This window comes from Lithobates pipiens, unplaced genomic scaffold (genome assembly GCF_037356315.1).
Source record: "Lithobates pipiens isolate NorthernLeopardFrog02 unplaced genomic scaffold, aLitPip1_a1.2 Scaffold_16, whole genome shotgun sequence".
NCBI classification, from domain to species: Eukaryota; Metazoa; Chordata; class Amphibia; order Anura; family Ranidae; genus Lithobates; species Lithobates pipiens.
The window spans coordinates 62,150,039-62,176,978 of NW_027507748.1; the positions used below are offsets into that span (position 1 = coordinate 62,150,039).

At 41.6% G+C, this 26,940-nt stretch overlaps 1 protein-coding gene across 1 annotated transcript in view; it reads left to right on the top strand.

The window, feature by feature from the left end:
• The window catches only part of PAXBP1 (PAX3 and PAX7 binding protein 1), a 57,516-nt gene extending 35,924 nt beyond the window's left edge, over window positions 1-21,592 (top strand). The window contains exons 11-18 of the mRNA XM_077479974.1: window positions 4,317-4,516; window positions 8,717-8,861; window positions 9,028-9,149; window positions 13,246-13,322; window positions 13,550-13,616; window positions 16,602-16,748; window positions 19,881-20,035; window positions 20,351-21,592. Coding sequence (XP_077336100.1) covers window positions 4,317-4,516; window positions 8,717-8,861; window positions 9,028-9,149; window positions 13,246-13,322; window positions 13,550-13,616; window positions 16,602-16,748; window positions 19,881-20,035; window positions 20,351-20,468 — 1,031 coding nt within the window. The 3' untranslated portion in view covers window positions 20,469-21,592. The remainder of the gene's footprint in view (window positions 1-4,316; window positions 4,517-8,716; window positions 8,862-9,027; window positions 9,150-13,245; window positions 13,323-13,549; window positions 13,617-16,601; window positions 16,749-19,880; window positions 20,036-20,350) is intronic.
• The last annotated feature ends 5,348 nt before the right edge of the window (window positions 21,593-26,940 follow it).

Sequence of the window (26,940 nt, forward strand, 5' to 3'; positions counted from 1 at the left end):
TTATCCTGCTGAGCTAGTTGCTATGAGAGATTCTATCCTTCAGGCCTTGCGCCCTCTGCTAAGCACCATGCAGAATCTCTTAGCTAGTCTTCCTTTTGCGGTGAAACAGCAATTTGGGGGTGTTTTGGATAATACATCCAAAGAAATTGTAGTGGAAAAAGTACCCCTTTTGCCATTTTAAGAAGGAGTAAAATGTATTTTCATTTTTAAAGCTCTTCCTGTGCCAGGGGCATCAGCCTCCAGGCAGTCATGGTGGCTTCCTCCATCAGGTTCAAAAGGTAATCCTCAGGGTTAACCCTAGGAACAAAAGAGGTCTTGAGGGAGGAAACCTACAAGATACTGCAGCCTCCTTAGGAGGTGGCCCTGCTCGCTCAACTCAATAGGGGGAATTCTTCTGCAGTTCTCAAGGATCTGGCAGGAAGAGTGTCAAGACAAATGGGGCACTTCCTCAATAGCTCCAAGGTACAAATTGGAGCTCCAAGAGTTCCTGTCTCCTCGTTTTCTCAGACCAAACATTCCTAAGGATCCAGAGAAAAAGGTTTTTCTCTCAAGCATTGGACCATCTTTTGTCAAAAAGTGATCATGGTGGCCCCCATGTAAGAGCAGAGGTTGGGGTTTAGTTAAATCCAAATGGACATTTTAGATCTCAAAAATCTAAATTCAGTTCCTGAATATAACCACTCTTTCGCATGGAGTCAATTTAATCCGTTAACTCCATCCTACAAGGAGGAGAACTTCTGGCGTCAATCGACGTCAAAGATGTATCCCTCCATATGCCCATTTCCTTGCTCACTAGTAATATCTATTTTTCAAGGTGGAAAATCTTCATTTTCAGTGTGTAGCTCTGCTTTCCGGTCTAGCTACTGCACCTTGAGTTTTTATTAAGGTTCTGGCCCCTCTTCTAGCCAGATTAAGGGCCCAAGGTATAACGATTATGGTTTACCTGGATGATCTGTTCTTGAGAGTACAGTCAGTAGCCCGCTTAGACCAGAGTATGGTCACCACATTCAACTACCTGGAATATCTAGGTCGGTTTCTCAGCCTAGGAGAAATCTTCTTTAAAACCATGAAAAGGGCTAAGATACTTGGGTCTGATCATAGGTACACCCAGAAAAGAGTATTCTTGCTCCAGGCAAAGATCAGCGCCATAAAGGAACTGTTTTAGGTGGTCGAAGCAAGATGAATTCTTCTATTCAACTTTCCATGAGGTTGTTGGGAAAGATGGTGGCTTCATTCAAGGCTGTTCCTTTATGCTCCGTTTCATTCGAGACTGCTGTAAAACATTATCCTATCAGCTTGGAATAAAGGGTTCAAGCTCTAGATTCCCATTGTGTCTGACGCCAAAGCTTACGGCACATCACCCTGAAAGCGCCCAATCTTGTCTGATCTTGGAGGCTAAGCAGGGTGTGGCCTGGTCAGCACCCGGATGGACCACCTGGAAATACCAGGTACTGTAGGCTGGGTACGCCGGAGCCTCAGTTTATGGTTAATATCCAAAAAAAGGGAAAATCCTTCCTTCAGTTACCATGGAATTGGCCCAGATCAGAAATGACCTTACCATTATCATTCTAGAAATTCAGGCAGAGCACTTGGTTCTGAGGGTCTGAACTTTCAGTTTACGGTATTGTCCTGCCAGGATTCAATCCGACTATGCCACAGCAATGGCCTATATTAATCACCAAGGGGGCACAAGAAGTTGTGCGGCCCAGAGAGATGAATCCTATCCTATCTTTGGCAAAAAACAATGTACTTTGCCTATCGGTGGTCTTCATTCTAGGAATAGAAAATTGGCAGGCACACTACTTGAGTTACCAGCAGTTGTTCCCGGGAAAATGGTTCTTTCACCCCGATATCTTCCAGGTTCAACAAAGAGATTGTCAACTTTGTGTCAAAAACAAAGGATCCACTAGCATGCGGAACAGATGCCTTGCTATTCCTGTAGAATCGGTTCTCCCTGTTTTATGCATTCCCTCCTATACTGCCTGCGTCCACGACGACTTCGCAGGATCAAGCAGGAAGGGAAGTTGCTGATTCTTGCGGCCTCCAGCAGAGCCTAGGAAATCTTGGTATGCAGGGTTCGTAAAGATGACGGTAGGGGAACCATAGACCCTACCGCCACAGCCAGACCTTCTTTCGCAAGGTCCGGTATTCCATCCTACTTTACAAACACTAAATTTAACGGTTTGGCTGTTGAGATCCACATTCTAAAGAAACGTGGGCTTGTCAGGTTCTGCGGTTTCTATCTTGGTTAATGCAAGGGAGCCGGCCTCCATAATTATATATTATGAAGTCTGGGAAGCATATGTCTCCTGGTGTGAAACCCCAGGAAATGGGTCAAAGGTAAAATCCTTGACTTTCTTCAGATGGGGTGAGAAAAAAAGCTGGCCTTGAGTGCTCTCTAAGGAAAGGTCTTGGCCTTATCGGTATTATTTCAACAACCACTTGCTTTACTCTTTAGTTCGTAACTTTATTTAGGGGGTAACACAGCTTAATCCCTGGTTAGGTCACTCCTGAACCCTTGGGACTTGAATTTTTAGTTTTTGGCGGCATTACAAAACAGCCTTTTTTTTTTATTTTTTTTATTTTTTTGGACTGATACGACATATTCCCTTGGTCCTTTTTTGACAAGGAAACAATTTTTTTTGGTAACCATATTGGCTGCAAGAAGGGTATCAGAAATGGCTGTTTTTTCTTGTAAAGGGCCATATTATTATTGTTCACAAAGATAATGTAGTATTGCGTCCTCATCCTAACTTTTAGTATCTGGTTTTTATCTAAACCAGGATATTGTTCTACCTTCATTTTTTCCAGAACCCTGTTCTATGGAAGAAAAATCGCTACATTTTCTTGATGTAGTGAGAGCAGTCTACTTAAAGACTGCTCAGATTCGGAAAACTGATGTTTTGCTCATATTGCCTGAAGGTCCTAAAAGAGGACAGGCAGCATGGAAATCTACTATTCTAAATGGATTCGACAAGTAATCATTCTAGCTTATGGTTTAAAGAGGTAGTTTCTACCCTCCCAAATCAAAACGCACTCCTCTAGGGCTGTTGGTGCTTCATGGACAGTGCATCACCAAGCCTCCATGGCTCAAATCTGCAAGGCCGGCACCTTGTTATGAAACCATACATTTTACCAGATTCTATCAGGTGGATGTAAAAAGACATGAGAATGTCGCCTTTGGGTGACGTTTACTGCAGGCAGCAGTATAAATCCTCTAATCTCATGGTGCCCTACTTTTGTTGTCTCCCACCCCTCAGTTGGCATTGCTCTGGGACATCCCACATAGTAATTACTATGGCTCTGTGTCCTGTGCAATTAAAGAAAATAGGATTTTTATAACCGCTTACCTGTAAAATCCTCTTCTTTTGAAGTGCATCATGGAACACAGAGGTCACACCCCTCTTTCTATTATATGCATGTATTGCTTTGCTACAAAACAGATGCTCCCAGTATGGGAGGGGGTTATATAGGGAGGCGACTTTCTGTTTAGGGAGTGCCAGTGTCCAGCACCTGAAGGTGGACTATAACCCGCATAGTAATTACTATGGCTGTGTCCCGTGATGTACTTCAAAAGAAAAGGATTGTTATAAAAATCTTTTTTTTTTTTTTTTTTTTGCTCTTCAGCATTGTGCTACTTTAAGTGGTAATTGCACGGTTATGCAATGCAAATTTTATATAAAAGTTTTCACACAAATAGAGCTAATAAATGTAACTGTTTTATCTGCCTGCTTTGCAAGGAGAAAAAAATAACAGCCACATATCTGCACTCTGTAGAGAGCCCTGTGCTAACCAACACAGGGCTCTCTTCTGTCATTCGTTGGGCTGATCAGCTTGTGCTGTAGCGAATGACGGCACAGCCAGGGCAGCGGTGCTGCCTTGCCGCAGTATAGGTGCATTGGGCAGTCCTGAACTGATGAAGTCTATATTCTCTTTGCATATTGTAATAGAAAACTTAATTTATCTTGATATAATTGGCATGCCTACTCCAATATATTTTACAGAACAAATGCTTATATTTTTATAAAAGTGTCTACATGAAACCGATGCAGCAAAATTGCATAACAATTGGATATACAGCAAATAAAGTATTGTACAAATGGTGTGTATAAATCATATATAAGGTCATTGTTTTTAGCGTATTGGTTTATATATAAATCATGACAGGATATTATAATTCACACATCACCTAACTAGTCCTCTATAATTTTTCACAACTGATACATCAGCAGACTAGAACTGGCAAGGTGTATAGAGATGTACAATACGAGAAAATGTTAAAAAGTTATTACATTTTTTATTTTTTTTCTTTGTAGATCGCATTCTGAAAGATTCAAGTAAAGTTTTTGAAGATACACTGGAAATTTTTTATTCTTTTGACTGTATTAAAGAGCAGTTTGACAACTGGAGATGTAAATATGAGAATTCCTATAAAGATGCTTTTATTGGACTTTGCTTACCAAAACTTTTAAGTCCTCTTGTACGGCTGCAGCTTCTAACTTGGAACCCTTTGGAGGTATGTTGAAAATGTACATTCCTTTGATATTTATGATTCCTGAACTATGACTTTAAAGTGTCCACTATGGGCTGTTTTGGGTATTATAGTTTTTACCATTTCACAGAATTCATTTCATTTTGCGCAATTTTAGGGGCCAGTTCACACCATGAATCTCACAGGAAATCTCTGCATTCCTGTGTCATCTACATGCGACCTTGGTGCAGTGCGATTTCAGCCCATTCATATGAGTAGGCTGTAATTGTGCTGGACCACACCAAAAGTAGCCACTTAAAAAAAAAAAAAAAAATACACAGGAGGAATACCATGCGATCTTGCACAGGCACTGCATTTGTGGTGCTGTCAACACTGACACCTGCTGCAAGATTGCCAGTGCAGTGCGTTTTGAATGCTGTGCGGGAAAGGCGTGTGGAAGGCAGTTTCCCACACCGCTTTCTGGTGTGAACTGGCCATAAGACATGTTTGGTATCTGTTTACGTAAAGCAACCCCATAATTTTATATTCTGCAGAAAATAGTTTTTGTTTGTAATAAAATTCTTTGTAGTTATTTTTGTACAAAATGATGCTTGTGAAAAAAAGTTGTGCAAAGAAATGCAACCTCCACAGTTTTATTCTACAGGGCCTCTGCTTCTGAAATACATCGGTTTTTTTTGTGGGTTTAAAAGGCTCAGGATTTTTTTTACCTTCATCTATGCATGAAGCTAAAAATAATCTGTGCATAGCAGCTCCCCCACAATAAATACTTACCCGAGCCCCATCGCAATCCAGCTATGTGCACGAGAGCTTTGACTCTCTGGGAACTTACCCTCATTGGCTGAGACAACAGCAGAGGATCGGGACTGCTCTGCAAAACCACTGCACAGAGCATGTAAATATGACATGACATGTTTTATATGTGGAAAACAAAATCCAGATCTTTAATATCACGTTTAATCTTATTCAGGTGTTACTAGTTGTGGACTAGAAAGATCTGCAGCAGAACCCTGGATAAAATTACAATCATGAGCGGCTGAGGCATTCCCTGCCCTGCAACTGCTCCCCTTGTATACGTGGGGCAGGAAATGCAACTTATGACTTGCTGTGTGCAGTGCCCGCTTTCTGGCAGGATAGTTTAGGTGGGTTTGGACTCATGTCCAAGCATGCCTGTACTCTTCCCTACATAGGACAGCAATAACCATTAAGAGATTCAGACTGTCCAATTTGCTGTGAATAAGTGCTTGTAATCCAAATCCTGTATATATTTTCTATCATCTTAGTGATTCTTGGGTCACTGCTGCAGCACGTGCACTTAATACTAAATGTTAATTATATAAATAAAGTGTATATAATCAAGGAAACATCCAGGCAAACCACTAAATACATAAGGAAATGCACATATATTTGTTCTTTTACCTGCCAAACAGGCTGAACAGACAATCTTATTTTGTGATGTATAACATTTTCCAGACTGCACATTCAGACAGACGGGGGACGCATGAAGTTGATTAAAGCATTTGTTAACCCCAAAAAAAGTTGATTCTGGTCCCTTAAAGCAGAGTACACAATCTGCCCCCCTCTAAAAAACAAAGCAAAAAAAACCCTAAACCTACCACTTCCTGTATAGCCTTCCTCTAAACAGACAACGATAGCCAGGGCAGCTCCGCCCTGATCATCGTGGTCAAAGTGCTTCCCTTTGTAATAGGTTGGCTGCTCTCCTATCTCTGTCTCCTTCCTCCTGGTCAGTGTCCTCTCTGTCTCTGGGCCTGTGTATGTTTTATTTAAAAACGAGTGCTGTAAATACTTTATATCGACTGTCTTCAGGCCGGTCACGTGACTCGCAGCCACCTTCCAGCTCCGATGGGTGTCTTCTGCGGAGGAGACGAGCGGCCACGTGATCGCCCTCTGATGTTAGAGGGAGATCACGACTCCTCCCACAGAAGACATCTATCAGAGTTGGAAAGTGGCCACGAGTAATGAGACCGGCCTGAAGAGAGCTAATAATCAGTATTTACAGTGCTCATTTTTAAATGCAAAATACACAGTGTGCTATGCCAGCCTTATATATTTCCGTGTGGGCAGCTGATGAAGGGGAGGAGCCAGAGGCATGCGCCCCCCCCCCCCCCTGAACCGTACCAGGCCGCATGCCCTCAACATGAGGGGGCAGGTGCTTTGGCGAAAGGGGGCGCCCTTGTCCCTATGTTGATGAGGACAAAGGCCTCTTTCTGACAACCCTGGCCATTGGTTGTCAGGGTCTGCGGGGAGGCTTATCGGAATCCGGGAGCCCCCTTTAATAAGGGGGCCACCAGATCCCGGCCCCCCACCCTATGTGAATGAGTAAGGGGTACATCGTACCCCTACCCATTCACCTGGGGAAAAAAAGTGTCCAAAAAAACCCCACAACACGGTTTTTAAAGTAATTTTATTAATCCGCTCCGGGGGTCTTCCGACTTCTCCGCTCTGTTCGGCCTCTTCTCCTGCTCGCCGACTCCTCCGCTATCTTCTTGCAGCTCTTTTACTAGCGGAGGAGCCCGGTCTCCTCCGTTATCCTTCTCTCTTCTTCCGATGTTGACACGATGCTCTCTCCCGCAGAAATGCAGTGTGCGACGTGCGTGTCGACTTATATAGGTATGGGGCGTGGTTACCGGGTGATGTCACACGGTGACCCCGCCCCTTATGACATAAAGTTCCGGGGCATGCTGGGACTCTGACGTCATAAGGGGTGGGGTCACCGTGTGACATCACCCGGTGACCACACCCCACACCTATATAATTTGTCGCACAAGCCATTACAGCAGAAGAGAGCGTTGTGTCAACATCAGGCGAAGAGGGCAGGACGGAGGAGACCGGGCTCCTCCGCTAGTAAAAGAGCTGCAAGAAGATAGTGGAGGAGCCGGCAGAAGAGCGGGAGAAGAGGCCGAACAGAGCGGAGAAGCCGGAAGAAGACCCCCGGAGCTGATTAATAAATTGCTTTAAAAACCTGGTGTGTGTGTGTGTGTGTGTGTTTTTTTTTGTTTGTTTTTTTTTTACGCTTTTTTTTTCCCCAGGTGAATGGGTAGGGGTACGATGTACCCCATACTTGCTGACGTAGGGTGGGTGGACAGGGATATGGGGGCCCCCTTATTAAAGGGGGCTCCTGGATTCCGATAAGCCCGCCCGCAGAACTCAACAACCAACAGCCACAGTTGTTGGGAAGAGTTGTTGGCAGGGCGCCCCCCTTCCCCACAGCACCCACCCACCCCACCCCCCCATGTTGAGGGCATGCGGTCTGGTATGGTTCAGGAGGGGGGGGGGGGGCGCTCGCTTGTCCCCTTTCCTGACCGGCCAGGCTGCATGCTCGGATCAGGGTCTGGTATGGATGTTGGAGGGACGCCCACGCCGTTTTTCTGGCATAGGGGGGTTCCCTTTAAAATCCATACCAGGCCTAAGGGCCTGGTATGCTCTTGGAGAGGGAACCCATGCCGTTTTTTAATTTAAAACTTGGTGTGCAGTTCCCCCCTCGAGAGCTGATTATTCTCTGAGAGAGGCGACATTGTCGCTCCAATATAGATGGAAATCCGACTTGGAGGAGACCTCCATTGAATTCTATGGGTACAAGTCGCCTAGCAGTCGGATTGAAGTAGTGCAGGAACCTTTTCTGAAGTCTGAGTGACTTCAGTAGTGTGCATTAAGACTCAATCACTTACATTGATTTTTACATGCGACCTGGGGCAACTTGAAGTCGGATCCAAAGTTGCCCCCTGTGAATGGAGTCTGTTAGCCTGGATTTCTTATGTAACAAAATTGCCAACATTCTTCAGTTATTTGAAGAGACTGTCACCAGATCATTCATTTCATCGAAAACCTATTTTTAGGCAGGTTATCTATCTGTAAAAGCCTCTCTTGTAGACATTGAACCTCCATGAGACTGCCACTGGGTGCTACCATCTTGGATGTGATATCATCAGCCCAAGCAGGTTCGGCACTGCCCCTCTAGTCATCTTCTGTAATATTATTTTTTGAAGAGTTATGTATGGAGGTGAGGAGGAAGAGCTAGACCATTGCAAACGAATAAAACATTAATGGGAAGAAAAAAATGTTGCAAGTTTTTTTTTTTTTTTTTTTTTTCTTTTTTTTTTTATTGTGTCTTTTTTTTTTTTTTTTTTTTTTTGTGTGGTTTTTTGTTTGTTTTGTTTTTTCAAGTTGGTGACGGGATCCTTGACATGCATCTTTTCTTTCTTTTAGCCCAATTGTTGTGACTTTGAAAGCATGATGTGGTTTGAGTGTTTACTCTTCTATGGTTGTGATATGAAAGACGCAGACAAGGAGGATGCAGACGTTGCTCTATTGCCATCCTTGGTGGAAAAAGTTGTTCTCCCCAAGCTAACAGGTATGTTTGTTTTATGCATTGCTGTGATTTACGCTAAGCTTGTAAGACAGCAGAGCATTGTATGGTATTTACATCTTTTTCCTAGATGTAAACTTTTCATTCATAAATAGTGATGAAGTTATTCAGCATTGTTCATTTTGTGTCTTTCTTGTCATTTCCCCCCCAGGTATTGCTGAGAGCGTGTGGGACCCTTTCTCAGCTACACAGACGAATAGACTGGCTGCCGTAATGCAAAAGTTAATAAATGGATATCCCACCGTTGTAAATTCTGGCAATAAAAACACAGAGGTATAAATCTCTGCAGCCCTAGAACATTGTGACTTTGCCCAGCTTTACTATAGGGGATTGAAGCATAAGAAAAAGAAAAACAAGCCTATGTTATGTAGTTCACCCAGACCTTCATTATTTTTTATTAGGCTTATGAGCCCTGTAAAATAGATATAATATAACAACAAATGGTATGCACAAGTCTCTCTGTGCCTGCGCCATGAAAATACTGTGATTCGATTCTGTGCACAGCTGTTTAGTGTTTATAATTTATGATAAAACTTTAGAGTGGGAAATAAAAAGTATAAAGATTGTTTTAAAAAAAGTAAAGAAATATTGAATTGGTTATCCAGGCAAATTAAAAACTACACTATATAAAATGCATATATTGTAGCTGTTTACATGCCAAACAAGTTGTATTTCTGTCCATCCATATGCAGTTGATGGCATTGTGAAATATGTCCGCTTCCGTTAAGTCCCTGTTGCTGTGCGTGCAGCCTTGTGCTGACATCTGTTGGCTTATTACAAAACTCTGCAAAAATTGTTGATACCATCTCATAGTTGGCAAGTGTAGGAAAGACCGTTCTTAAATTACTTCATACTGGCTTTGCAGATATGGGCCCTATGGACAGGGAGCATATAATGTCACGTAAAATCTTCGGGCAGTAAGACCCCTTTCACACCACACCGCCCATAGCGTCGGCAGTAAAACGCAGCTATTTTTAGCGGCGTTTTACCGCTGGATTTGTGGTGGATTTGCGGCACATTTCGGCCGCTAGCGGGGCTCTTTTATCCCCTGCTAGCGGCCGCGAAAGTGTTAAAACCGCCGGCAATACGCCGCAATAGCGTCGTTTTGCCGGCGGTATCACAGCACTGCCCCATTGATTTCAATGAGGAGCAGCGGTGGAGGAGCGGTAAACACACCGCTCCTTCACCGCTCCAAAGAAGCTGCTGGCAGGACTTTTCCCTGACGTCCTGCCAGCGCACCGCTGTAGTGTGAAAGCCCTCGGGCTTTCACACTACACACAATGGTGCAGCTTCTTTAGGGCGGATTGCAGGCGCTATTTCTAACGCTATAGCGCCTGCAAAACGCCCTGGTGTGAAAGGGGTGTAAGATCCTATGTAAAATCTTGTCCATGCTTTGCATGTATGCAACACTTATGCTAACTTTTACATGCGTACAATGCAAATGCACCCTATTGGCTGATGGGACAGAGGCGACTCCTGATGCCTACTGTCCTTAGATACTAGGCTGCAAGCAGCTCCTGCCACCTAGCGATCATGGTTGCTAGGGCCAAGGCAGCCATTCAGGGTTAACATGTCAACTCTGTATTGCATAATGATCGATACAGGGATCTCTGATTACACATTGTTGATACTTACAAGTTGTCCCAGAGTAGCTGGCAATAGAGTACATTAGTGCTGTACATCACTTGACCTCCGGAAAGGTTTTACCCCCTTTATGACCAGGAAATGTTTTGCTATTCAGGACTGCGCTACTTTAACTGTCAAATGCGCAGTCCTGTAACTCTGTACCCAAATTTATATTTTTATATATATATTATATTATATTTTCACACAAATTGTTTGCTTTTTAGTGATATTTGATCAACACTGTTTTTTTTTTTTTGTTTTTTTTCTTCTATGAAGGAAAAAGACAAATGTTAAAAAAAAAACACAGCATTTTCTACTTTTCTATATTTTCTACTTACTATTACTTTGTTATAAATTTTATTTTAATTTGGTGGAGGGGGGGGTGGGGTGTGTTTATGGTGAGGGGTTGTTTTTCAGGGTTTGGGCTTGGCCCCTTAGTTCCAGTGAAGGGAACTCTTAAAGCATTTTGGACAATATCATGCACCCAACTTTGTGGGAACAGTTTGGGGGATGGCCTCTACCTATGAACGAAAAAGACTAAAAAAAAAAAAAAACCCACAATTTTTTACTTTTTGTTATAAGTTTTATCCAATCAAAAAAAATCTAATTTCTTTATACATTTAGTCCAAAGTGTATTCTGCAACAAGTCTTTGGTTAAAAAAAATAAAATCCCAATAAGTGTATATTGGTTTGTGTGAAAGTTTGCTATGATGCTATTCTGGGAATGGCGGTGATCAGATATAATGTACTAATGACACTGGCTGGTAAGGGCTTAACATCAAGGAGCAACCAATGGGTGACGATGTTTCTATCGTGTGTAATGTGTATGCTTTGCACAGAGAAGAAACAGCCATATCGCTGATCTGCGTACAGAGCCCTGTGTGTTTGTAAACACAGGACTCTGTGCTGTGATTGACTACAGGCGATCAGCAGGTCTTAGCCATAAATCATTGGCTGGTGTTGCTGACAAATCTCACCGCAGGCAGTGACCGCATGGGTTAGCAGGAGGCGCACGCACATGAGCCCTTAACCCAGAACAGGCTGGATGATGTGCAAGTATGTCTTCCAGCCTGACCATGCTGCCCACCCACAGTAAATATACTGTTGGCAGGCGGGAAATAATTGAACATTAACAGAAATGTGTACTTAAGTACGTCATAAATGACCATTCGCAGTACTGTGGATGCTGATTTGCTGGATGCATCAGCCAATAGAAATACAATCTGTGTTCATTTTGGTAGCAAATTTCGATTTATTTTTAGTCTTAGGACTAAAATGGCATTTTAGTTTTAGTCTTCTGCAAGTGTTTTAGTAAGTCTTTGACTAAAATGCCAATTTAGTTTTAATCTCATTTTAGTCGACTAAAATTCCCAGTACATTTTAGTCGATTAAAATCATTTTAGTCAACTAAAATTGTGCACACAGCCCCCCACCCTCTGCAAAATAGCCCCCTGCACTCCAAAGAGACCCCCAGTGCCCTGGGACAGCACTGCTAGCGTACTCCTAAAGTTAAGAATAAATCACTCTCATTGTAAATCTGAGTCTCTAAATACCTCAATAGTTCCATCCTTTCTTTGACCTGTTCACATGACTGCTCTCCTCTGATGTTTCATGGATGGTCATGTGACCGCTCTTCTCTAAAGCAACACAGGGAGGAGGAGATCTGCTGACAAGAACAAAGTTATTGAGGTATTTAGTAGCTTTGTTTTACAATGAGAGTGACACAGGAGAAGGAACTGGTAGTGATTTTATCTGGCAAGGCTGTCCCAGGGCCAGAAGAGGTGGGCTGGCCAGCCTGACAATTCCAATCCCCCCCCCCCAGCCTGACAATTCCAATACCCCCCCCCCCCCAATGTGTGGAACCCCGGGCTGATCCCTGCCTCCGTTGATAAAAAAACAAATATCGGCATATAACGGGCACGCACTGTTATACGCCGATAAATACGGTAGTTAATGTGGGTAAATGTCCCTCCTTGCCATTTTCCTTCCTTAGCAAAAACTGATTTTATTTTAGACATCATTTTCGTCAGTGGTGTACTTTTTCGTTTCGTCGCTGTAAAAAGGCCACTGATGAAATCTTTGACAAACGTTTTCGTTGACAAAATTAACACTGAATACAGTAATGCTGCGTTCTGATCCCTATAAATTGTGGATCTTCATGCATAATATTGTACACCCCTGTGTTAGGCTAAAGGTGGAAATTCCAGGCTTTTATAACAGAAGAGACGAGCACTATCTCTTCTGCAAAAAAATGCCCCTACCTGCCTGCTCGATGTGTCTCCTCCGGAGCTGTAAACTTAGCTGAGTGCCGGCATGATGGCGTCTGTTGGACAGGTGAGTGTTGAGCCGCGTGAAATATAACTGGTTAGTTAACAGTTATCCAGCTAACATGTTCTGATCTACATTTGATCCTTTTCCATATTATTTTTTATTTATTTTTTGGACCATGATTCACTTTTTTTCATCTACAGTCCCACCTGCCAACGAGTTTAGGAATAGTGGCTTGTCTACTGCTTATTCAATAGAATTTTTCATCCTTTATAATACACAGTGAGATGGTCCTTGTATGTATGGGAAGTGTAAACCGAAGGGGGGACTATGGTCGGCCTCAGATTTGCACAGAAGTATGCAGAATATATTCATGTAAACTGAAAAAAAAAAAATTGTAACGGCTTTTCAGTGTGTTACAGGCTGATGCTGAGAAACAAAATCTGTATATGATGTATCCTTTGTTCTTTTCCAGGCTCTACTAAAAGGTTTGTTAGTAAGAATGAGAAGAACTTTGGACGATGATGTCTTTATGCCATTGTATCCTAAAAAGTAAGACCTCATCCTTTCTCAACTGCTTTGGCTTTAAATGTATGAAACTTTTCTTTTAAACGCTATGTCAAGTTTTTTTTTTTTTTTGTGTTTTTTTCCGAAGTGAAAAATATTACATCCCATTTCTGCTTCATGTCCAGTCTGACGTTAACCTTTGTGATGTATAAATGTATTCATGTTTCAACAGTGAGTAGTGTTTTCCTCATTGTCATATGTTCTGTTCTTAGTGTTATAGAGAATAAGAATTCGGGGCCATGTGTGTTCTTTCAGCGCCAGTTCTGGTCATCTGTGAAGGTAATAACATCAAATTATCTCTGCATTTAAATAATGCTCCAAGCACAATATGCAGTGCGCGTGTGTGTATTTTATATATAGTTGTGCTCATAAGTTTACATACCCTGGCAGAAGTTGTGAATTCTTGTCCGTTTTTCAGAGAATATGAATGATGACACAAAAACATTTTTCACTCATGGTTAATGTTTGGCTGATCAAAAGTTTACATTCCCTGGTGATTTTGGCCTGATAACATGCACACAAATTGACACAAATGGGTTTTGTGTGTGTCTGTATTTATGTATCTGTGTGTGTGTTTAGATATATCTATATAGCTAGAGATATATATAGATGGATAGAGATATATATATTAGGGCTGGGAAAATTAAAGATGAATTTCTTGATTAATCGTTAATTTATTTGATCGATCAAAATTCTTTTGATTGGTACTCTCCTCTCCGCCAGCTTCCAGGTCTTCAGGGAGTTCCGTCAGAGATCCGGTGATGTCACAGACATCAACGTCACTGGACTCCTCCCCCTTCCCCAATTGCCTCCATCTGCCAATAAAGGGAAGGGGAGAGGACGACTGTGACATTGATGTTCGTCACGTCACCGGACAGCCTGGACAGTGATGGTAAATATGGATGTGGTTAACTGGGGTCATTCAGTGAGCGAAGTGTAGGCAAATTTGATAACCTCCGTTTTTAACATTGTTGTTTAAATTTTTTTATTTTATTTTTTTTAACACTCTGGTATGTCTGTGTGACTGGCTAAAGTGATACCTACTTTAAAGTGACTGACAGTCAATATACTAGATATGTTTTATAATTAAAGTTAAACTAACTTTCTACGTTATTTTATATTTTTAAAAATTACTTCAGTGCTACAGTTTGAATTTAAAACGTATTTGTGTGAACTGTGAAGTTAAGTCAGGGATTGTGGAAACTAACTAGTGTCAGGTTATTGTATATAGTGTATACCACTTTTACCACTGACTAATGCAGCGTTGCAATGCAAGGAGATCAGCTAAAAGTAGTTGGATCTGTATGTGCGTTATAATCGAAATTAGTCGATTGAAAAAAACAATCGAACAATCGAAAAAAGTGCGTGTATATGTATGTATATAATATATATGTGTGTATGTATATATATATATATACATACATACATACATACATACATACATACATACATACATACATACACACACACCTCTCTTTAATATATATAGATATATATATATATCTATATATAATCTCCGTTAATGAAAGGCAGAATGATGGATCCATGCTTTCATGTCTACGCCAAATTCTGATCAGACCAGGCAACGTTTTTCCAATCTTCTATTGTCTAATTTTGGTGAGCCTGTGCAAACTGTAGCCTCCATTTCCTGTTAGCTGACAGGAGTTGCACCTGGTGTGGTCTTCTGCTCTAGCCCATCTGCTTCAAGGTTTGATGTGTTGTGCATTCAGAGATAGTACTTTGCATACCTTGGTTGTAACGAGTGGTTAGTTGAGTTACTGTTGCCTTTCTATCATCTCAAACAAGTCTGCCCATTCTCTTCTGACCTCTGACATCAACAAGGCATTTTCATCCACACAATCTCCGCTCACTGGATATTTTCTCTTTTCGGACCATTCTCTGTAAACCCGAGAGATAGGTGCGTGAAAATCCCAGTAGACCAGCCATTTTTGAAATGCTCAGAACTGTCTGGCACCAACAACCATGCCACATTCAAAGTCGCTTAAATCCCCTTTCTTCCCCATTGCAAGTAGTCTTCACCACATCTAGATGCCTAAATGCATTGAGCTGTTGCCATATGATTGGATGATTAGCAATTTGTTACCAAACAAATTCTGTCTTGGGTTGTGCCAGTGTACATCACCTGAAGGTGGGCTATAACCCACATAGTAACTATGGTTCTATGTCTCTGATGTACTTCAAAGAAAAGGATTTTACAGGTAAGCTGTTATAAAAATCCTGTTATTTTATGCACTGCCCACTTTCCAGATATTAATGTGTTACTAAACCCACAAGAATAAACTGTCTGTGCAGTAAAGCATGCCTGTTATACTCACTGTGGAACCTTAGGGGTTAATCCTTTGCATTGTGTAAAAAGGCTGTTTGATCCTGTCTTCTCTGATCCTCCCCCTTTTCCACTGTTCCAAAAACATGTCCAGATAGGACAGAGATAGTGGAGTCAGGCTGCACATGCTCAGTTTGGTGTGTATTGCTAGAGAGTTGATTTGTTTTTTTTTTTTTTTTTTCTTGGGAGGGGGCATGTGATCAGCACAGGGCCAGTCAACACTGTCCAGACAGGGTCAGGGATCCTGTATCCTGATAGGACAGCCAATACAGGATGAAAACTCCTCCTACCAAGCTTTAACCAGACACTAATAGAAGTCACAAGGCTGTTATATACTGCTGATGAAAAAAGGCATTTAACAGTTTATATTTACTCAAATAATTGCATTTCCATGTTCTGTGTACTGTGGGAGACCAGATATAGTGAATGCAGGGCCCAGGGTTTAGTAACACTTTGAATGATTAAATTAATAAGTGACTTTTGTGCACTAAGCTAGGACTCCTATCACTCAGTCTAAGTTTGTTGCCAGTCTGTATGCAATTGTACTGTGTTGGGAGATTGCATGCAGAATGTAAACTTGCAGATCTGCCAGACTAGATCTCTGTGTGTGTGTGGTGGCCTAGCAGACAAGTTAGCAGGCAAAATGCTAGGTCAAGGAAAGCTACGTGTGTGTGTGTGTGTGTGTGTATAGAAAGTGGGAACAGTGATTTAACACAAGGGTTGTAGCTCGTAGGATAGCTGGAGGAATCCTAGTAGGGTGTTCTGATTGCTAGACTGTTCCCCCCAACTCTTGGGGAACACCAGAGATCTCTCCAGAAATAGTTTGGTGTATATCAACACCTAGGACATCAGGGGTGTGTTTATATATATATATGTATGTGTGTCTTTATTGTGCTGATCATTTTTCATTGCTGTTTCAGCTACTTGGGAACTTCCTGAAGTGGCACGGAGTTCTTTCCAACAAGTGTTTACAGGAGCTTGCAATAGACGGCCTGCTGAACAGGTACATATTGATGGCATTCCAGAATAACGAGAGTGGAGAAGACAGCATTAAGAAAGCCCAGAGTGTAAGTACTATAAATCATAGTGCCTCTTTAACCACATCAGCTCTGGAAGATTTAACCCCCTTCATGACCATCCCATTTTTTGTGATAAGACACTGTATTCCTTTAACTGGCAATTATGCGGTTGTGCGACACTTCACAAATACAATTCCAAATACAATAGAGCTTGCTTTTTGGTGGTACTTGATCACCCCCCTGTTTTTTTTTTTTTGTTCTTTTTTTGTTCTTTTTTTGTTCTTTTTTTGTTCTTTTTTTGTTCTTTTTTTGTTCTTTTTTTGTTCTTTTTTTGTTCTTTTTTTGTTCTTTTTTTGTTCTTTTTTTGTTCTTTTTTTGTTCTTTTTTGCTCAATAAACAACAAAAAATATTTTTTTTTACTTTCTGCTATAAAACATACCCAATTAAAAAATAGAATTTTTTCATAAATTTAGGCCAATATGTATTCTATGTTTTTTTGGCTAAAGAAATCCCCAATAAGCGTATATTAAATGGTTTACACAAAAGTTATAGCGTCTACAAACTATGGGATATGTTTATTTGTTTTGTTTTTTAATAGTAATTGCGGCAATCAGCGAGTTATAGCGGGACCATGATATTGCATCGGACACCTAACCGATGCTTCTTTGACACTTTTTGGGGACCAGCGACACTAATATAGTGATCAGTGCTATAAAAAAAAAATATATATACACCGTCACTGTACTAATGACACTGACAGGGAAAAGGGTTAACATCGGGGGCGATCAAAGGGTTAAATGTATGCCTAGGTTGTGCTTACTCACTGTGGGGAGCTGCTTTAGCTGGGGGGACACAAATATCTGTGTTCGTTTGTGGGAACAGAGGATCAATTACTTCCCCTCTGACAGAATGGCAGTCGGCCTTGTTTACGTAGGCAGATTGCCGTTTTTTGCCTATGTAATCAGCGGGCATAGAGTCCGCGGTACCTGCCGCTGGGCTCCCACTGTATAATCATATACAATAAGAGTGTAAAACTTAAACAACTTTCAGTTGTAGCCAATCAAGCAGGCCTTTGCAGTACATAGTTTAAGGTAAATCTAGAGGAAAATTGTACAAGAAAACTGAACATGTATGGCCAGCCGTTGGGAGGAGGAGTTCTGTAGTGGATGGAGCTGCTAGGAGTGTAGCATAGACAGAATTTACAGGAAGTTATCAGCTCACTGGATTTCTGGCAAGATCAACAAGTATTTTTTGGCACTTATTGAACAATTATACCAAAACCGCTTTCAATGGTATATTTAACAGGCCAAAGGGGAGCAAGTAAAAGAAGTCCATTGTTTGGATCGACATACACTTTCAAGCCTAATTGGATTTTTGATAAAAACATTCCAAATACATTGAGCCAAAAAGTGTTAGGAAAAAAAAAAAATATATATATATATATATATATATATATATATATATATATATTGTATATTTAACCTTTTTGCCTCTAATAATTCTAATAAACTTGCTAAATGAGACCTTTGCACATGGACTTCAATTTAAATTTTTCTTGCCAGCACTTCATCATTCAGGAATTTATTTGCCCAAAATGTGCTTACATTAATGTGTGTTCCACGTTACAGATGCAGTCCTTTGTGATTGTAATGAATTGCTGGCTTTTAATGGTATTTTAATTATGTTGATTAAAGTTGCTGCATCTCCTGAAAGATGTAATGAGTTGCTAATAGACAGGTTTATCACTGTCCACATGTGGATAGGAGCAATTTATTTCCTGCAGTCCTATAGTGCTCACCTTTATGCAACTGAACACAGAGGCATTTATATCAGTTCCTCACAGTCTAATGTCACTTACAATAATTTTCAGTCAATGTGACCCAGTTGTCTTTTTTTTTTTTTTTTTTTTAATGCCAAACGTACAGTAGATATAGAAAGCAGATACCTGCTTACTCTATTATGTCCCTGGTAGAGGGCCGTTGTGTGCTGGATCCTCAGGGGACTTGTGCATATCTTAGGCATCTTTTGTGGTTCAGAGTTCAAGGTGTACCTTTCATTAAAGGGTTGCTAAACCCTTGTGCATTTGTTATTTAAAAAAAAAAAACAATTTTACACTTGCCTCCACTGTGCAGTTCGTTTTGCACAGTTGCCCAGATCCTCCTCTTCTGGGGTCCTGGTTAGCTCGTCCCTGCACTGGGAAACCACGTAGGATAAGCGGTCTCCTTGGGGTACCTGTGTGTGTGCGCTCCTGCATCCGGCTTTTGCGTCCATAGACATAAAAGGCCAGACTCGGCCTCGCCCCCAGTTCCCGGAATCATTGGATTTGATTGACAGCAGTGGGAGCCAATGGCTGCGCTGCCATCAGTCTATCCAATCGGGACGCGAGAGACACCAGTTAGAGCTGGCGTGCTTGTCCCTGAGGAGAAGAAAACCGGGTTTGGGTAAGTAAAACAGGGGCACTTAGGGGCTGCAGCACTACAGAAGGTTTTTTTCATCCTTAATGCATTTACAGCCCCCTTCAGTGGCTCTATATGGTCTCAAAATACCATCTATTTGGTGGTTATCACACTGATTTTAAACACTAAGTTCACTTTTTGAAAAAAAATGCACATTTTTTGCAGGTAAAAAAATGGTGCAGTTGGTAATTTTTAATTTTATTTATTTTTTGAGCCTGTAAAGCATTGCAATTTTATAAATATATTGCTAAAGTGGCTGAATGAATAGTTTGAGCAAACAGATACATACACAGTTGAAATACAAAGTATGCTGTGAAAGATGTCATAATACTGGAAGAGCGTGTGAAAATCAATATACATGACAACCACTTGGAATATATTGTTATGTATAAGAGCAATGTATGCTTACTATGGGCTTCAAGAGCATTGTTTTCAGATGCTGATTAATGGAGCCCATTGAGTTTCTGTTAACTAACCTATGAAGTTAATGCAGGAAAAATTGTCATTGCCTTGAGCTGAGGTCAAATTACATAATAAGCAGGGGAAGCCACATTGAGCTCTTTTTATAAACCCATTGGGATGTGTCCTACATTTCTAGGAAAGATGATACAGGAAACTCCCCCATATTGATACTTTCTGTCTTCAGCTCTTCCCCGCTGCTTTTATTCTTTTGGTCTGCACAAGCCACTTAAAGGTTTTCTTTTTTTTTTCTTCTTTTTTACAGGTTATTGCTTGTTTTCCTAAGCAGTGGTTTTCAAACCTCAAAGGTGGCAAAACAATTCCACAGCTGGAGAACCTTGCCCGCTTTCTTACACATCTCTCCGGCATCATCTACAGGCAGAATGTGGGCTGCTCAGATGTAGAGAAACGAAATGCCAGGTAATTGCGTTGGTCTATTTATTCTGCATGTATGTTAATCACTATAATTAACTACGTTATAAAAGCGGGCAGTTTTTTTTTATTTTTTTGTTTAACCCAACTACTAGTGTTTACCAAGCTTTATTGGCAATGTGATCTGCAACACAGGGGGGGTGAACTTAAAAAATTGGGTGGAACTCTGCTTTAATGAGCAGTTTATCCAGTATGTAAATGTGAGTGTATATATTAAAAAATAAAACCACTGAAGTTATAAACTTCTCATAGAAGATTTTCTGTCTAGTGCCTCACATATGGCTATTTTGTTTCCTATTCCAGGGACCAGATCCGGCAGATAATAAAGCTGCTTGCAGCTATCCGCGCTCTGGAAAACGCGGTGTCAGTAGCAAACGATTACAACATTAAAGATATCAAGTCATCTTCAGATGGGAAATAAACTTGAAGAAGCTGTGCTGTGAACCCATTCCTTTTGTGTATATATCCTGTACCTAAAGTTTCTAATTTGCTGTATAAAACAGTTTGGTTTTAACACAAAGGTCAAATATGTCTAAAAGAAACAAGTGACTGAGGATTGTATATGTATCTGGGTTTATATGCATAACCATTGCATGCATTACTGCACAATGGTTCAGAGACAATTTGTGCTGGAGTTTCAGGGTAACGCGGGCCTGGAGGAATGTTTGTTTCTCTTCCATTGAGAGAAATACATTTCAGTAATTTATTGTCCTTAATAAGGCAATGTCTATGGGATGCCAAATACATCCCTATGCTGGTCTCCTTATTGACAAACTTGCTCCGCTTCCAATGTCCCTGGCATTACGGACACACCTTCTTTCCCAGAGCTCAAGATAATGAGTGAATTTCCTTCTCCGAACTGGAGCCAGAATCCAAAGAAATGCATCTCCTGCTGTTTACATGAACATGCTCCCTCCAGAGCCTGAACTGGATAGCTAGAATCCTATCTTACAAAAGGATGTTTTGTACATGAAGATGGAACTCAGAGTTGGATGTCCCTCATTTTGGAATCACTTGTTCTCCTCTCCATAATGCCTTGTCACTGTAAATATGAAGCTGGTTCCTAATTTTTATGGATCACCCAATTCTGTTCCCGGACAAGATGAACAGATTTCCCACAGGACATGAGCCACACAATGACTTGTGCCTCAGTCATTCTAATTTATATTGGTACAAGTGAAGCGCCATTTTAGACATCCAGACTTTTGCAATTATCTGTACAGTTAAAATCTTGTGCGAGTTTGTAAAACAACTTCGCTGGTCCCGGGGCTTTGACGACGAGTTTGAGGACAGGGAGATGCCTGGCTGTCCATTATTCTCAGTGGAACTTCTGCCCGTCTATGGTCAGCTTTACCATTTTGACTGATGGTATTCCTGCTTCATGCCCTGTCCCTGTTCATGTCTGCTGTGTGAAGGCCATACTTTTGTGAATTGTGTACAGAAGGACTAATTCAATTACTTATGTACAGACGCTAAGCTTAAAACCACTTCTGAGAACTCTTGTATATTTTCTGAAATTAAATAAATTTCTTAGGCTGTTTTTAACTTGTCTCTTGTATTTATGATGCTTAAATGACCAAGCAAATGTAAAGTTTGTAAAGCTTTTCTTCCCCAGAGGCATTCCTATATTCTTCATAGCCACCAATCCTATCAAAAAAAAAATCTAAGTGCCTGATAACATTTTCCAGGACAGATTTTATTTTGATTTGATGGCTGTGGGTGGGATATGAGGACAATTCTTAGTACTGAAACTTTTATACATTAGGTTTGTTAAAGTGCTAGAGATGACTCCAAGGGTTAGTTCTGCACAACAATGGAATGTGTAACACAGGTTAGCATTATGCACTGTACTGTATAAGGTCTAACTAATCTTTACCGCACTTTTTATTTTCTTCACCCTCTGGGTTTTCACACTAGAGACACAGCAGCAGCTCTTTCAGGACGCTTTGCAGGCGCTATTTTTAGCGCTGTAGCACCTGCAAAGCGCCCCCAGTGTGAAAGGGGTCTCCGCACACAGCCAAGATAACAAAGGAGTGGCTACGGGACAACTCTGAATGTCCTTGAGTTGCCCAAAAATGGCCGTGCATCGACGCTCTCCATCCAACCTGATGGAGCTTGAGAGGTCCTGCAAAGAATGATGAGAGAAACTAAAAATAGGTGTACCAAGCTTGTAGCATCATACTCAAAGACTTTGAGGCTGTAATTGGTGCCAAAGGTGCTTCAACAAATTGAGCAAAGGCTGTGAATACTTATGTAAATGGCATTTATTTCTTTTTTTTTCCTTTTTTTTTTTTTTTGTTTTTTTTATAAATTGCAAAGATTTCAAACAAACTTCTTTCACGTTGTCAGTATGGGGTATTGTTTGTAGAATTTTGATTAAAAATGACTTTAATCCATTTTGGAATAAGGCTGTAACATAAATGTGGAAAAAGTGAATACGTGTATATGTTGTGGTTTACTAGGATTATGGCTGAAGATATCGGGCATAACCCGATCTTCTTTTTTTTTTTTTTTGCAGCCAGCATTCTCATGGAACCGGTCCGAGTGGCTCATGAGATTCTGATTGTCCCCTTCCGCCGGTGTTTCTCTGGCTTACCGTTTTCACCAGTTTGCCTGAGAAACAATCTGCCAGTTCAGCCGGCTGCTCCCATAGGTGATCAAAGAGTTTATTACTCTCTGATCACCTCTATGACCTTAGAGGACCAGAGCGACGCCATGACATTACTTCCAGTCCAGCTGGAAGTAATTTCTTTTTTTTCTGATCATTTGCTTTTTAAAGGTAAAGAAGAGATTTGGGGGTGTGGAGGTGTGTGCCTTTCCTCCAATCAGCTGCCTTGACTGTATGCCCAGGCTTCACTGCAGTGCTGACCAGGAAGAGAAAATCTTCTTACACAATCTAAACCAGTGATTCTCAACCAGGGTTCCTCCAGAGGTTGCTTCCCAATGACCACAAGTGTAAGGACCATTCTTCCCACTGACCATCACACTAATGTATCATCAGTGAGATGTCTAATTTTTAGCAGGGGTTCCTTGAGACCATCTGAGGCTGTTCACTTCTCTGGGTATAATGTGAGGGTTTACATCCACTTTAATTTGGGTGGTTTTCTAATATCAATAGCTACTGGTTGATTCTGGGTAGATATGTTAAACCCTGGAAGTCTCTCCTGTTAGGTAATGAGTTTGGGTTTTCCCAGTTCATTCTGTATACCTTGTGTTCTGTGACAGCCCCGTTTAGTTGACAGTGAATACCCATCTGTGTTCCAGTGTACTTGGAATTTGGCTTTCATGCTTGACCAATATATCTGGGGTCTCCTTGTGGAGCTATCGGGCATGAGCTGTGGAAGTCTTTTGTCCTTTTGTCACAATGCTCTGTTTTGTTTCAAGGCTGTGTGTGTGTGGGGGAGATATTTTTTATAGAAAGGGGAATACTAATCCCTAAACAAGCAACTGGGTAATATGGCACTCTGGATATAGCTGTGTATTACTAGCAAGATGGAATGGGCTGGGCAATAAAACAAGACCACATAAATTTATTATGTACATGTGGAGAGAATAATATGCTATCTTTAGAAGGCTGCCAGTTCAAAAGTTAGAAGAGGCTCTAAAACATAGGAAAGACAAATAACAGCGCCCTCTAAGTGCAGCAAGTTGATTATTTTAATCGTTAAAAAATAAGCATGAGAACACTCACAAATGAGCGACATTTTCCAGCATGGGTGTATTGTGTGTTCATCTGTGTTGCCCTGGGGTGAAGACTGGTGTCACTGGCTGAGGATGGCGGTGATCTGTTGTCCGGCTGCACTGTTGGCTCACAACGCTTTCCCATAGCTGGAGCGACGTCGCTGCCAGGGAAAGGGTCAGCGTTCGGAGCATGAATGCTCTTCAGGCTTTGCTGGTGGCCAAAGTTCTGGGGAACTTTGATAGACAGATCACCTGTCCAGATTGGACGGGTGATCTGTCTATCAAAGTGCCTGGACAAGGGGGAGGGGCTGTGTGTGACGGCGCGCGACAGGGAACACACAGCTATTGAAATTAAAGCTGTGATGTTCCCGGCACTCTATTCAACCAGACGGCTCTCTTCACTGCAGAGGGGCATCGCTGGCTGAATCACTGCAGAGGGGCATCGCTGGCTGAATCACTGCAGAGGGGCATCGCTGGCTGAATCACTGCAGAGGGGCATCGCTGGCTGAATCACTGGGGGCAACACTGGCTGCACTTATCTCTTTTATCATGTCGCCAGTCTCTGACCACCTCCTGTACCGTGTCGCCAGTCTCTGACCACCTCCTGTACCATGTCGCCAGTCTCTGACCACCTCCTGTACCATGTCGCCAGTCTCTGACCACCTCCTGTACCATGTCGCCAGTCTCTGACCACCTCCTGTACCATGTCGCCAGTCTCTGACCACCTCCTGTACCATGTCGCCAGTCTCTGACCACCTCCTGTACCATGTCGCCAGTCTCTGACCACCTCCTGTACCATGTCGCCAGTCTCTGACCACCTCCTGTATAAAAATATTTTTTAAAAACAGTCATTATCGGTTTCGGTTTTCTGCCTAGTGTATTTTTCATTTTCGGTATCGGTTTCGGCACCAAAAAACCCATTCGGTGCATCCCTAACTATAATACACCAGGCGACCAGTGAACCCATGACTGTCTGTCTGATACTGGTGTCTAAAAGATAATAGTTAAAAATTGGTTAAAAGTCTCAAATGTTTGTATTATAAACTAGCATTTACACTGGCGCGCACACGTGTGTGTATGTGTCTAATAATATATATATATATATATATATATATATATATATATATATATATATATATATATGAGAGAGAGACAAGACTATCAATTTCTAGTTGTTATAGGATAAGGATCAATTGGACCTGAACTATTTTACAGTACTGAAAATTCTAAAGGCGTCTCCACGTATACAATTTAAATGAAATTGGGATATGACCCCCTTTTCCCAATTTTTTTTTTTCTATAGCTCAATTAACTGGTCATAACCCAATTTTTCTACCCTGAAACGTGACTTTCCTGCACTGGGCTCTGCACGGTTGCACTTCCCAGGCCGTTGCAAACTGTTAGTCGTTGAGTGTTCTCCAGGTTCAGAACTGTGGCACAGTCTGAGGGCTTCTATAGTGAATAAGGCCAAGCAATCTGAAGCACAGAGAGCTACCTCACAATTGGCGCCATTGGGTACTATTTTTAAATCCAGCCACTGCCATCCTTCCGCGGTAATTGTTTAGGCTCTTTCTCTTGCCATTCAATCTAGATGAAGTACCTTCCTGTTGCTGATAAATAAAAGTGCATAAAGTGGATGTAAACTCAAAGTCCAATTGGTAAAGTGATTGCCCATTGCTATCTTGATGGTGCACAAATACATCAACAAAAAAAAAAAAAAATGTTCCACTACCTTCAAGAGTAAATGCCTGATTCTATTCTTCACCTCCAAAAGGATTTGGGAACTCCTCCTGTAACCTACTGGGTGCCTTTCTCCCTAGACTGATCAGTGTGGAGTGTGTTATTCATGACATTGCTATTTGTTAGAGGCTTCATAAGGGTCCAATCTGATGATCCCCCACTTTGAAGTGGAAGTTTCTCCACATGCATGTGCCTTCCTTCTGTGTAAGGTATGCATCACTGGGAGGTGCTCTACTTCCCTGGAGAATCAGTAGATTCCTCCAAAATGGAGTAACTCAAGAGGCCTTTGTGGGGCCTGATTATTGGAAAATAGATCCTCTTCTGTGACCAAGCTGTGATTTTCTAAGGAAGTCTCTTGATTCCTTCCTCTAATCCATGGGTGCTCAACCTGTGGCCCTCCAGCTGTTGAGGAACTACAAGTCCCATGAGGCATTGCAAGGCTGACAGTTACACAAGCATGATTCCCGAAAGCAGAAGCATGATGGGACTTGTAGTTCTGCAACAGCTGGAGGGCCAGAGATTGAGCACCCGTGCTCTAATCCCATTCTATATTAGGGTATGATCCTACTGCTATTGGTAGGGCTCATACCCCTAATTCCTCTACTTCGGATTCTGCCCTTTTCAGGAGTAGATTTGGATAATTCTTAGAATCATATTTTTAATAACTGTTTACATAGTTTTGCAGTGTGGCTACCACGCCCCTAAATCACCTACAGGTGTTTGCTACAAGGATTCTTTCATCTTTCTGGCCATTTTTGTCAATGGGAGGAATAGTGACCCATCATTAGTATCAGTGGCAGAAAATGTGCCTCATCATTTGTGTCACAGGGAGGAATATTACCTCATTGTTGATGCTAGTAGGATGAGGATAGGTGACCCATCATTTGTGTCAGTGGGAGAAATAGCTCCCCATCATTGGTATTAGAGGATAAGTGACCCATTGTTGGTATTAGTGGGAGGATTAGTGACTAGGGATGGGCTGAACGGACCCCTGTTTGGTTCGCACCAGAACTTTCGAACCCCGAAAGTTCAGACCCGAATAACGAACACCACTAAAGTTGATGGGACCCGAATGTCAAAAATCAAAAGTGCCCATTTTGAAGGCTTGTATGCAAGTAATTGGGCATACAATGGTTATAGGGCTCCGGGTCCTGCCCTGAGGGACATATATCAATAAAAAAAAAAAGTTTGTGATAAACTTCATTTTTAAATGAGCACTGATTTTTAAAGTTAAAGCCTAAAAATGAAAAATTCCTTCCAATACAGTGCCTGGGGGGGGGGTCTCCTTAGTCTACCTGTAAAGTGGCAGATCGTTACCATGACTAGAATCTGCTGCAGCAATAATTGCATTTATAAAGCCAAAAAAAAAGAAATTTTTCCTGCAAGCTGCGTTTATTTTGCTCAGCAACAGCTGGGGAGCCAGTGTGTATGGTGAGGCCACAAAGTAGTGCACTGTTAACCAGATTAGAGAT